Source organism: Candida albicans, chromosome 2, assembly GCF_000182965.3.
Source record: "Candida albicans SC5314 chromosome 2, complete sequence".
Taxonomy (NCBI): Eukaryota; Fungi; Ascomycota; class Pichiomycetes; order Serinales; family Debaryomycetaceae; genus Candida; species Candida albicans.
Window position 1 is genome coordinate 671588 of NC_032090.1, and position 12132 is coordinate 683719.

At 35.2% G+C, this 12132-nt stretch overlaps 7 protein-coding genes across 7 annotated transcripts; 6 read left to right on the forward strand and 1 right to left on the reverse strand. All coding sequences in view use genetic code 12, as the record gives it.

The window, feature by feature from the left end:
• Positions 1-1131: 1131 nt before the first annotated feature.
• Positions 1132-2454, forward strand: AVT7 (Avt7p; the record flags this gene model as incomplete). Its single annotated transcript, XM_715931.2, has 1 exon — positions 1132-2454. The coding sequence occupies one exon, from the start codon at positions 1132-1134 to the stop codon at positions 2452-2454; it is 1323 nt and encodes a 440-aa protein (XP_721024.2).
• A 220-nt stretch (positions 2455-2674) lies between these two features.
• On the forward strand, positions 2675-3376 carry CAALFM_C203260WA (uncharacterized protein; the record flags this gene model as incomplete). The annotated part of the gene is made up of 1 exon (XM_715930.1): positions 2675-3376. The coding sequence occupies one exon, from the start codon at positions 2675-2677 to the stop codon at positions 3374-3376; it is 702 nt and encodes a 233-aa protein (XP_721023.1).
• An 842-nt stretch (positions 3377-4218) lies between these two features.
• GPM1 (phosphoglycerate mutase) lies at positions 4219-4965 on the forward strand (the record flags this gene model as incomplete). The annotated part of the gene is made up of 1 exon (XM_715929.2): positions 4219-4965. The coding sequence occupies one exon, from the start codon at positions 4219-4221 to the stop codon at positions 4963-4965; it is 747 nt and encodes a 248-aa protein (XP_721022.1).
• Positions 4966-5443: 478 nt separating this feature from the next.
• NSP1 (FG-nucleoporin) lies at positions 5444-7600 on the forward strand (the record flags this gene model as incomplete). Its single annotated transcript, XM_715928.2, has 1 exon — positions 5444-7600. The coding sequence occupies one exon, from the start codon at positions 5444-5446 to the stop codon at positions 7598-7600; it is 2157 nt and encodes a 718-aa protein (XP_721021.2).
• Positions 7601-7972: 372 nt separating this feature from the next.
• On the forward strand, positions 7973-8821 carry CAALFM_C203290WA (uncharacterized protein; the record flags this gene model as incomplete). Its single annotated transcript, XM_715927.2, has 1 exon — positions 7973-8821. The coding sequence occupies one exon, from the start codon at positions 7973-7975 to the stop codon at positions 8819-8821; it is 849 nt and encodes a 282-aa protein (XP_721020.2).
• Positions 8822-9339: 518 nt separating this feature from the next.
• Positions 9340-10365, forward strand: HEM2 (porphobilinogen synthase; the record flags this gene model as incomplete). The annotated part of the gene is made up of 1 exon (XM_715926.2): positions 9340-10365. One exon carries the CDS (start codon positions 9340-9342, stop codon positions 10363-10365), a length of 1026 nt encoding a protein of 341 aa, XP_721019.2.
• Positions 10366-10525: 160 nt separating this feature from the next.
• Positions 10526-11176, reverse strand: VPS20 (ESCRT-III subunit protein; the record flags this gene model as incomplete). Its single annotated transcript, XM_715925.1, has 1 exon — positions 10526-11176. One exon carries the CDS (start codon positions 11174-11176, stop codon positions 10526-10528), a length of 651 nt encoding a protein of 216 aa, XP_721018.1.
• Between the last annotated feature and the right edge of the window lie 956 nt (positions 11177-12132).

Below are 12132 nucleotides of genomic sequence, written 5' to 3' on the forward strand. Positions count from 1 at the left end.
CCAGTAGCTGGTCATACATCTGTTCATTATCTTTCCAGAATATTCTACCACTAGTATAGCTCTCATATGGATACTTTGGACTTTCACAGTAAAGTGACTCTCATTGGTTTAACACAGTCACTTATCACAGTAATTCACCTTTTGTGCACTTCGCACTACTTTCTCAGAATCTCTAGAATTTTCTCGTAACTTCTAACTTTTTCGGTATTCTTACGAACTTGAAATTACCATATCTCAACAAAAATAATAACAGAATTGAAAACTTTTGAATTTTCTGGAGAAGGTGAAATTTCAATTGTTGGGATCGGAATTTAAAAATAAAGCTAAGAAGTTATATTGTTATTGTATAACCGAATAGGGAAAAGAAGAACAATTCAATTTTCAATATCAATGTTAACTCTCTTATAAGGCATTAGCCAGTTGTAAACAGTTTTTGCGGGAATTATTACTGGCTACTTTGTAGGCAAAGCAGTTGTGTTGGCACTTCTACCATCTTCAACACAGCTGTATAGAAATGAAAACTAGAAAGTAACCCATTAGGTCTTTGAAATTACACATACACACATCTATCTCGTAGTATTTACTCCTCATAATGTCAATTTTCTACAATCTGAACGAAAACTAGTTGATACTATTTTGTTGAGATTTGCAACTAATTTGAAACAAAAACTTTTTTTTGCTAAAACATATCGCTATTTCCATATTACAGACAGTCACATGACATAAGGTGATAGGTACAATTCATTATGGGGTACATAAGTCAAAACTATTTGCCTATCACAACTACATCTTCACTAGTGACATCGGAGTTATCAAAAGAAGACCATCAACCAATTATACTATACAAGGAGACCAATTCAAAGACCATTTGCTTGTTTGCTATATCTCAGCCACAATACAATTCACTGGTGGGCATTGTTTTGTTCGTTTGTTTACAATTTCCTTTCTTTATGCTTTGATTTCTGTGTCGTGCTCACACAAAAAATCACCATGGTCAGAATTCCGGTTATCATACATTCTTTTTTTTGTAATGAAATCTTTAACAAATCATTTTTATTTTTATTGTCTTTCAATCAGATTTACTGGCATTTATATTCTTTTTCTACAACCACTTTTAATAATATATAACTAATGCCTTCAATAGATAATGATGCCAGTGCATCAACAGTTTCTTCATCGATTAGTTTGGTTAAAACCATTATAGGTGCCGGTTTATTATCTATGCCATTGGCGTATTCTACAGATGGGATCATTTTTGGTACATTTATCATATTACTAGCTGCTTTCACTAGTGGATTTGGTTTATTCTTGCAATGTTATGTAAGTAGATATGTCCCGGTTAAGCATGCAACTTTTTTCAATTTATGTTCAATCACGTATCCTCATTTATCTGTGGTGTTTGATTTCGCTATTGCTGTTCAATGCTTTGGTTGTGCAGTATCTTATTTAGTGTTGATTCGTGATTTAATGCCCACTATAGTGACTTATGTCCCATATATTGATGAGAAACATTATCCACTGTTTTGGTTATTAGTGTCCACAGTGTTGACTATTCCATTATCATTTTTGAAAAATTTGGATTCATTGAAATATTCATCAATTTTAGGACTTGTGGCCATTTTTTATATGACAATTTTAGTGATTGGACATTATTTTGCTGGTGATATTGAACGACAAGGACAAATCACTTTATTCCCAACTAGTGTTACTGGGGTATTTAGCACCTTTTCAATTATTGTATTTGCATTTACCGGTCACCAAAACATGTTTTCCATTATCAATGAAGCTAGAGATAAATCATTGACAAGTCTCACCAAATTGGTCAATTTTGCCATTGGTATATCCAGTTTGTTATTTATTGCTGTTGGATTATCAGGGTATTTGACATTTGGTCAAGATGTCGATGGTAATGTGATTTTACTGTATCCAAATGGGTTAACCACCACAATTGGTAGATTTTGTATTGTGTTTATGGTTACGTTTTCTTTCCCATTGATGATTCATCCAGCAAGAATTTCCATCAATAACATTTATCATTGGGTAACAACCAATTATTTCGACAAAGACGAAGCTAATGAAAGTACTGCCTTGCTAGGAAATGAATCCCAAGAATCTCAAATTGCCGAAGATGAAGAACAGGGTAAAACTCACTTATCTCATGTCGTTCCTTTCCCTCATAAACATTTTGTGATTGTCACAACATCGTTATTGATTATTGGTTATTTGTTAGCCATTTCTATTAAATCATTTGCATTAATTTTGGCAATCGTCGGTGCTTCAGGTTCGACTTCGATTTCCTTTATTTTGCCTGGTTTATTTGGTTATAAATTAATTGGATCAGAGCTGGATGATCCAAGCACATTAGAAGTTGCTTTCAAGAATTTGTCTTTGGGGTTGACTTTTTGGGGTGTAGCTGTCATGATCTTGTGCTTATATAGTAGCTTGACTTTATAATACGAAGGGTACATATACGTATAGATGCAACAAATATTCTCATTATTGCAAAAAGCCTAAAACGTACTTACTATTAGCGAACATTATTTTTCTTCCCGCACCCTTCCCTGATGTTCAGTTCCGTACAAATCTCTCAAATATACAAATTCCCACACAAGAATCACTTCATTTTCCGAACTATAGATATAAAACTTAGACTACATTATACACCATTTCCAATATGTCCTGTGAAGACGAACATCACAACCACAATCATGGTCATAACCATAATCACAATCATGTTGCTCCTATTCCTACAACAGCTGGACAATCATTAAATAATAAAATTGATACATCTAAAGTGACAGCTCTCAACATGGCCAACTCTGCTGACGATCTAGCAAAAGTTTTCAAAGATTCGACTAAAAAATATCAAATCAAACCAATTATCAAATCAGACAGTGATGAACAAATGATTATCAACATTCCATTTCTTAATGGTAGTGTCAAATTGTATTCGATAATTCTACGTACCAATGGGGATTTGTATTGTCCCAAAACAATAAAATTATTCAAAAATGACACATCAATTGATTTTGATAATGTGGATTCGAAGAAACCAATACAGGTGTTAACTCATCCTCAAGTTGGTGTTGCTAATAATGATAGCGATGATCTTCCAGAGTTTTTGGAATCAAATAACGATGACGATTTTGTCGAACATTATGTGTCTCGACATAAATTCACTGGGGTAAATCAATTGACAATATTTATTGAAGATATTTATGATGAAGGAGAAGAAGAGTGTCATTTACATTCAATTGAATTGAGAGGGGAATTCACTGAATTAAACAAAGACCCTGTCATTACATTATATGAACTGGCTGCTAATCCTGCTGATCATAAGAATTTAACGATTGTTGAAAATCAAAATCTAGCATAAAACAAAGAAGTGAAAGGTATCAGATAAGCTGGTTACATTACAATTGATCTAATTTAGAATCTCAAGGTATTTAAATTTGCCGTTTTGCGATAATATAACATGGTCAAGAACGTTGAATCGATTACGTTAATGGTTTAGCTAATTGATTTTTAGGATCGAGTATTTAGAGTGAATAAACAATAAACAAGAATGATGAATTGAAACACCACCAAAATAACTACAAATAAATGCCCATCAATGACAGCAAAAAAAGAGAATAAAGTTGCGGATGTGAATATCAACAGACGTCACTATTCCCCCTAATTTGATTTAAACACGACCGTAGTTGGTAATGGTAATTCTGCCATAATTTTTTCTTTAAACAGCTTACTTTACTAAAAAAGATCAATTCGTCCATTAAAAACCAATAATTTAATATTGCTACGTTTCTTTATCAAGTGTCAATAATTCATAGAGATAATGAAAGAATTACTTACACTTTTTATTGTTTGTTAGATCACCTTTTACTCTCAAGAATATACTGATAAAATGTATCTCGTGGTGCAAGGCTAGACAATATAGAAGAAAAAAAAAAAGGCACAATGTAATCCGAATGCATTTGACAAAAACGACGACTGGTGATATTTTTTTTTTCTCTCCCTCTGTTTGTCTGTCTCCCGGTGCTTAGAATTGTGGATCAATGGAAGTCAATTGACAGAGCGAAAAATAATATAAATGTTCACCAGTTGTACCTTGGAAAAAAAAATCTGAACCACAGTTTCTTCTTTCTTTCTTTTTTTTTTCTTTCTTTCCTTGCTCCAATTATCCTTTGATTCTTCAATTTCAGTACATAATATCACATAATGCCAAAGTTAGTTTTAGTTAGACACGGTCAATCCGAATGGAATGAAAAGAACTTGTTCACCGGTTGGGTTGACGTCAGATTATCCGAAACTGGTCAAAAAGAAGCTAAAAGAGCTGGTGAATTATTGAAAGAAGCTGGTATCAATGTTGATGTTTTGCACACCTCCAAATTATCCAGAGCCATCCAAACTGCCAACATTGCCTTGGATGCTGCTGATCAATTGTACGTTCCAGTCAAGAGATCTTGGAGATTGAATGAAAGACACTATGGTGCTTTACAAGGTAAAGACAAAGCTCAAACTTTGGAAGCTTACGGTCAAGAAAAATTCCAAATCTGGAGAAGATCTTTTGATGTTCCACCACCAAAGATTGATCCAAAAGATGAGTACTCCCAAGTCGGCGACAGAAGATACGCTGACGTTGATCCAGCTGTTGTTCCATTGACTGAATCATTAGCTTTGGTCATCGACAGATTGTTGCCATACTGGCAAGACGAAATTGCTGGTGACTTGTTGGCTGGTAAAGTTGTCTTAATTGCTGCTCACGGTAACTCCTTGAGAGCTTTAGTTAAACACTTGGACAACATCTCTGATGAAGATATTGCCGGATTGAACATTCCAACTGGTATTCCATTGGTTTACGAGTTAGACGAAAACTTGAAACCAACTAAACCATCTTACTACTTGGACCCAGAAGCTGCTGCTGCCGGTGCTGCTGCTGTTGCTGCTCAAGGTCAAAAGAAATAAGCTTAACCCGAACTGAAGAATTCATAATATAGAATTATGTACTTTTAATAAATATAAATGCTATTTCTAGATGTGTGGTTTGATTTGTAGTATTTGTTCTGTTAGACTCAGAAATTAAGTTTGTAATGTGGATGTTAGTTTGCTGCTAAGATGCATGGACGTACAGTAAGTAATATTGGTGTAACAACACCAAATGTAATGCGAAAGACTGTGTGGGAGCTAGCTATAGGAAAAAAAAAAATAATAAATGAACTGAGGTAGGCAAGGAAGAGGAGACGGGGAGAGCAGAATAGAAAAAAAAAATTATATGCACTAGAATCATCGACACTTATATCACCCCCTTAAAGTAATCTTACTAATTCAAACAACATTGCTAACTACAGAAACCATATTTATCAATTGTCAAATTAATCAATATTAACTGTATTTGAGTATATATTGAGTTACCAATTGATTATATTTATACCAATAATTAACAATGTTTGGAGGTCAACAGAATAATAGTGGCACCAATGCCTTTAGTGGGTTTTCCGCAAATAACAACACCAACAGTAATACCAGCAATAATACCAGCAGCCAACAAGGTGGCACATCTGTATTTGGAGCATCAAAGTCAGCCGAATCCAATGCGTTTGGAGCTTCTAACAGTACTTCTAAACCACTCTTCAGTTCAGGAGCTCAACAGCAATCATCGTCAACTCCAGCATTTGGGGCCCCCAAATCCAGTTCTCCGTTTGGAAATGCTAGTACCAATCAACCCAACGCATTTGGATCAGCATTTGGTGCTGCTCCTAAAACAGGGGGATTATTTGGAGCCAACACAGCTAACTCAACAGCTCAATCAGGTTCAATATTTGGACAAAAGAAAGATGATGCTACTTCCGGTTCTACTGGAACGACCAGTACTGGATTATTTGGAGCTAATCCCGCTTCTAACAATCAGTCGACCGGCGTTACTTTTGGTGCTCCTACATCGACCACCTCCAATGAAAAGACAGAAGAACCCAAATCAACTGGCCCTTTCGGTTCCAAACCAGCAGATAGTACAACAAGTACAGGCACAACAGGGGTATCTTTTGGTACTCAAAACCAAACAACTAGTGCAACTAGCGGTGGAGGCTTATTTGGGGCCAAGAAAGATCAATCTCCAGCACCAACGGGAGGATTATTCGGCTCTACAACAACAAGTCAGGATGCCAAACCAGCAAATGATACCGCCACAAGTAGTGAACTGAAACCTGCTATTAATATGTTTGGTTCTAGTAGCACTACAGCCGATAATAAGTTGGGCAGCGGGAGCTCTTTTGGTTCTAACAATAATCCACTCTTTGGTGGTAAGAAGGATGATAACAAATCTTCTGCATTTACGCTTGGATCGAAACCAGAAAATAATGAAGGACCAAAAGCACCTTTTTTTGCAGCTAACAATGACACAAGTAAACCGGCTACTAGTGGATTCTTGTTTGGGGCTAAAAAGGATGAGGATAAACCAGCTAGTGGTGGATTTTTGCTTAGTGTTAAGAAGGACGACGATAAAGACAAACCTACCACCAGTGGATTGTCATTTGGTGCTAAAAAGGATGACAATAAACCAGCTAGTGGTGGATTTTCATTTGGTGCTAAGAAAGACGAAGATAAGGCTGCCAGTGGCGGCGGATTTACATTTGGTGCTAAAAAGGATGACGATAAAGACAAACCAGCTAGTGGTGGATTTTCTTTTGGCCAAAAATCCGATGATAAGAAAGAAGATAAAAGTGGTTCCGGAAATGCCACATCTGCTACTACAGCTTCAACGGCAACCACTACTACTACCACAGCTCAACCAAATTTGAAACCGACAAAAATTGAACCAATTCCTGTTTCAATTGATAACAAAACACTTGATGACTTGATTGTCAAATGGTCTAAGCAGTTGACGACAACTACAAAAGTTTTTGATTCATACACTACTAAGGTCAAGGAATGGGACCAGAAATTGGTAGAAAGTGGAGATGATATTACCAAACTAAACCAAGAATCATTGGAGGCAGAGACGTTGCAAAGCAAAATAAACCAGCAGTTGCTTTTTGTTGAAAACCAACAAGATGAATTAGAGAAGATATTAGATAATTACGAGCAACAGGCAGACATTTTGTTGAACAACATGGAATTGAACAATAACGAAGTTGTCAATGCCCCATCATCCTTGATTCATGCTGTTGACGGAAGCAATAAAGATACCAACTCCAAAGATGCTAGTGCTAGTGTTTCCTCTTCAAATCCAGCAGCCTCTGGCGGGTCATCCTCATCTTTGAGTATCACTGATAAATTACGTGAAAATGCTTATCACAATGCTGAGTTGTTAGATGAAAGATTGGATAACCTAGGTGCCAACTTAGGAACTTTGATCAATGAAATCAATTCAGTCAGTGATGTTTTCAACAAGAATTTGATCAATGAGTTAGCTAACAAAGCCGATGCAAGAGATTCTACCAGTAAGAAGGATGATATAAAACCAGATGAGAATAATCCATTTGAAGAGATTGTGAGATTATTGAATTTACATTTGGAAAACTTGAAATACATTGAAAATGCAGAAGAAGAGTTGAAAAGCAAGTTGGAGAAATTGAACAAAACCAAAAAATTAAATCATTAATTTGTTTATTCTTGATTTGGTTATCGATCGTTTTGTAATTTAGTATATTGTATAGTTGAATGATATTTTAGTTTATTAATTGCTCTGATTATATTTTTTTGTCACATGCCTAGCAAGTTGGAAGGATTAGTGTTTTTTTTTGTTGGTCTATTTATTGATTAATGTGATTCTTTTTTTTTTGAATAGTTGCGTGTACCCACAATTATCAAATAGTGGAGAACAATTGAAACCATGGTTTCAAATAGTAAAACTTGATATAAAGATCTTTCCTTTTTTCTATGAAGAAAAAAATTTATAGAAATCAAACCACATATTAACTATTCTGCACGGTCAGTTTATACAATCTAAGTAATTCATAATATCTAGCTCACAATGGGTTCGCCAATTATCATGTTGATCAAGTTGTTACTTGACCCTGATGTATCCAAAAAAGTCATTTTACAAATGGCATGGTCCCAAGTTAAAGCAATTGGAATAGGTAAAGTAATTGCCGCTTTATTGAGTGCTTTAACTGTTGGTGTGTCTTCATTTATTCGTGTACCACAAATCAGGAAATTATTAATCAATTCTGAACACGATAGAATTGCTGTTGCCAATGGTTTATCATTAACAAGTTTATCATTGGATACTTTAAACTCTTTAATTCATGTGACTTTCAACTCACAAAATAGAATTCCGTTTATTCAGTATGGCGAAAGCTTATTATTAGGTATTCAAAATGCCATTATCATCTTATTGGTTAAGTTTTACCGTGGACAAGAAACTGCAGGTGTTGGCAAATGGCAGGGATTAAATTGCGACGATAAATTTGCAGCTATAAGGGGAGCAGTCACCAAACCATTGGTCATCATGATTGCATCAGCCATCTTTTTCAATAAATTAGCTCCTTCAAGTTTGATTTCAGCATTGGAGATTTTAAACATTCCAATTAGTATAGTTGCTAAGTTCCCCCAAATTAAAACCAACTACGAGTTGAAAACAGCTAAACATTTGAGTGACACTGTCTTGAGAGCTAATGTCGTTGGATCATTAATTAGAGTTTACACCTCGTTTACTGACTACTCGACTAAGAAACAAAGAAACAAGAATACTGTGGATGAAACCATTTTATTAGCGGGCTATTCTACTTCTTTGATATTGAATTCTATTTTATTGGGTCAATCTATAGTGTACGATAAATTGGGAGAAAAGAAAGTAGAAGACGAAAAGAAAAACGAGTAGAAATATATAGGTGTAAAGTTTTTACTTCTTCAATAATATACAAGTAAGGTATTTTATGATATTGAGAAGCTTGATTCTGTGGGGTTTGGTCTTTAAATATGGCGCAAAAACATTCTATCCGCGAATTTGTGAGGGGAGACAGAAAAGCTGGTGGACCTTCACGGTGTTGAACACCAAAGGCCCTGGTGCGAATGATTCTTCATTACTCATACTACAACAACAAATGGACTAAAATTTTATTTCGAAACACTTTATCAAATAACATTCCACACCAGATCTACTTTTACACAAAGAAAAGTTTTCCTAATCCTCTGGTATACGTTGCAAATACTTGACAGATCATATAACGACATTTGGTCTTCTACTATATAAACAACATTTTACGCACTAAGTTTTTTTATTTGCTTACTTGATAAGATAAACTGGGGATTTTCCTTTTCTTTGAAAAATTTTCTTGCCAATATTTTTTTCTCTTTTGCATAGTTGATATCAAAATCAAAAAACCCACTAATCATCTAATGGTCCATCAAGCTGAATTTTTACCTTCTACAGGTAATTCTATATCATCCGTCTTACAAGGTGGATATAATCATCCATTGTCTAGGGAATGGCAACAGGAAAGACAATTGACCAAAAATATGTTCATTTTCCCATTGTTTATTACTGATTCACCAGATGAAGAAACTGCGATCCCCGCATTGCCAAACATCAAGCGTTTTGGTGTAAATAAATTGATTCCCTATGTGAAAAACTTGGTTGAAAAAGGGTTGAGAGCTGTGATATTGTTTGGAGTTCCATTGAAGCCAGGTGTCAAGGATGCATTGGGTACAGCTGCAGATGATCCTGAAGGACCAGTTATTACCGCGATCAAAAAATTACGTGAAAATTTCCCTGATTTATTTATCATGTGTGATGTTTGTCTTTGTGAATACACAGATCATGGACACTGTGGGATATTGAATGAAGATGGATCATTGATAAGAGAGGAATCAGTACAAAGAATTGCCGCAGTGGCGGTCAACTATGCAAAAGCAGGTGCAAACTCTGTTGCTCCTTCAGATATGATGGATGGACGTATCAAAGATATCAAGACCGGGTTAATGAATGCTGGTTTAGCCAACAAGTGTTTGGTCATGTCGTATGCGGCCAAATTCTCTGGCAACTTGTATGGACCATTTCGTGACGCTGCTGGAAGTGCACCAAGTCATGGAGATAGAAAAGCATACCAATTACCACCAGGAGGTGCTGGTTTGGCACGTCGTGCTTTGATGAGAGACATGAGTGAAGGTGCTGATGCAGTTATTGTGAAACCAAGTACCTTCTACTTGGATATTGTTAGTGATGCAGCCAAATTATGCCGTGATTATCCAATATGTGCATACCATGTTAGTGGAGAATATGCCATGTTGCATGCAGCAGCCGATAAAGGAGTTGTTGATTTAAAGGGAATTGCATTTGAAGCCCATCAAGGATTTTTACGAGCAGGGGCAAGATTAATTATTAGTTATTTCACCCCAGAGTTTTTAGAATGGTTGCAAGTATGAAAGGGCCTTCCTGATTTTGCAAGACAAGTCAATAAAAACGTTGAACTAGAAACTATGCAAACTTTTTGTCTATCAAAATTGTTATGTATATTTTATGTGTATGTAAATGCAAAAATTTATTATTAAGTGTATTATGACTCACATAGAATTATGTTGTTGGTTATATGGCAATCGGTTCATGTTTTGTTTCCTTTTGTGGTGTATGTTCTTCGATTTCATTACTTGGAGCCTCTGGCATAGGTTTGGTGTTCGGTACTTTAGGTAAATTGCTTTCTTCTTCTTCTTCTTCTGTGACCTGTTTGATTTTGCCATGTATTTCTTCTTGCAAAGTTTGAAACTCTTTGTCCACTTCGTCTTCTTCTGATCTATTCAATTGATCGACACCTCCTAATAACTCACTAACTTCGTCTACCTTTAATTTCTCGTCCTCTAATTGATCAATTAATGCATCAATTTTTTCGACTTGCATCTCATTATTTAATTTCTGCAATACCTTGTTACCCTGTTGTAATCCATACACAACATCTTTTTCAATCAACTTAAATTCAATTGTCCCAATCAACTTTTCCAAGTTGTTTAGTTGATCGAAGGTGGTACTGATTACCGATTCTTGTTGCTTCTTAGAGCGCAAATAAAATTTAGCCTTCTCGGGTTGTTTATTAAGTACGGCTTTCTTTGCCAATTCTGTTTGCTTTTCAATGATTGTGTTTAAACGTTTCTGATACTGTTTTAGTTTGTCTCGTTGCTGCTTCAACTGAAAGATAGCCCTGTCTTGTGCAGTTATTTTAGGAGTCGATGGTTGCTGTCCCATTGTCAATTTGAATGTATTAGATCTATATTGATTATGATAGCAAATTACAGTTCCTGATAACTCGTAGGTTTTTTTAAAAGTAGTAGAGTATCGCCGAGTGAAAGTTGTCAGGAAAAATATTGGACAATTGATAACCAATATTCAGTGTCGTGCATTTTTGTCATTAACTCAGCAATATACTAAAAAACTCTATATTTTTTGCAACTTGATCCCCCTCGAACATAAGCAAGACCACGACAATAGCATAATTCAAATAGAAAGAAGACTAGTTACTGGGATATGCAATAAATTTAAGTACTAAATAGTGGCAAAAGTACAGAATTAGAAGAAAAATATGTAAAGACTTAGTATTTGTAAACACAATTGCGAGAAATCACTATTAATATGTTCAGAAATGGCAGTATCAAAAAAGTGCCGACTTCAAACAACCCCAAGTTCAATCATCAATGTGTAACTAACATATTCGTCTTCTTTTGAAACTGTGTTTAAGAAGTCTTTGTGGTATTACTAATCCAACCAAAACAGAGAATCCAGCCTCTTAGTAATCAAGCCAAAAAGCAACCAAGGCGGCAAAAAAAAAACTCGCTTTCTAAGGCGGGCCACACTAAATAGATTGCTCATAGATTGTTTTTTTTTTTGACCTTCCCAAAATTGATAATTAGCACCAAATATTTAGTCACATAAATCTTGAATGACAAGATATGAAACTGTTGCCTAATCGTTAAGAACATGGAGAAGTAAAATATTGAGAATTATTCGACTATATTGAAGATGTTGTTTGGACTGAATTATAACTTCTAGACAATTTTTTTTATTAAGGGTATCGGAAATTACCCACAAAATGCAAACACCAAAAAAGAACAAAATTAACAATACATACAATAAAATGCGTGGAAAATAAAAAAACGGTTTTTGTGTTAGAAATAGCCATCGATAAACCTTCATGAATTATCATT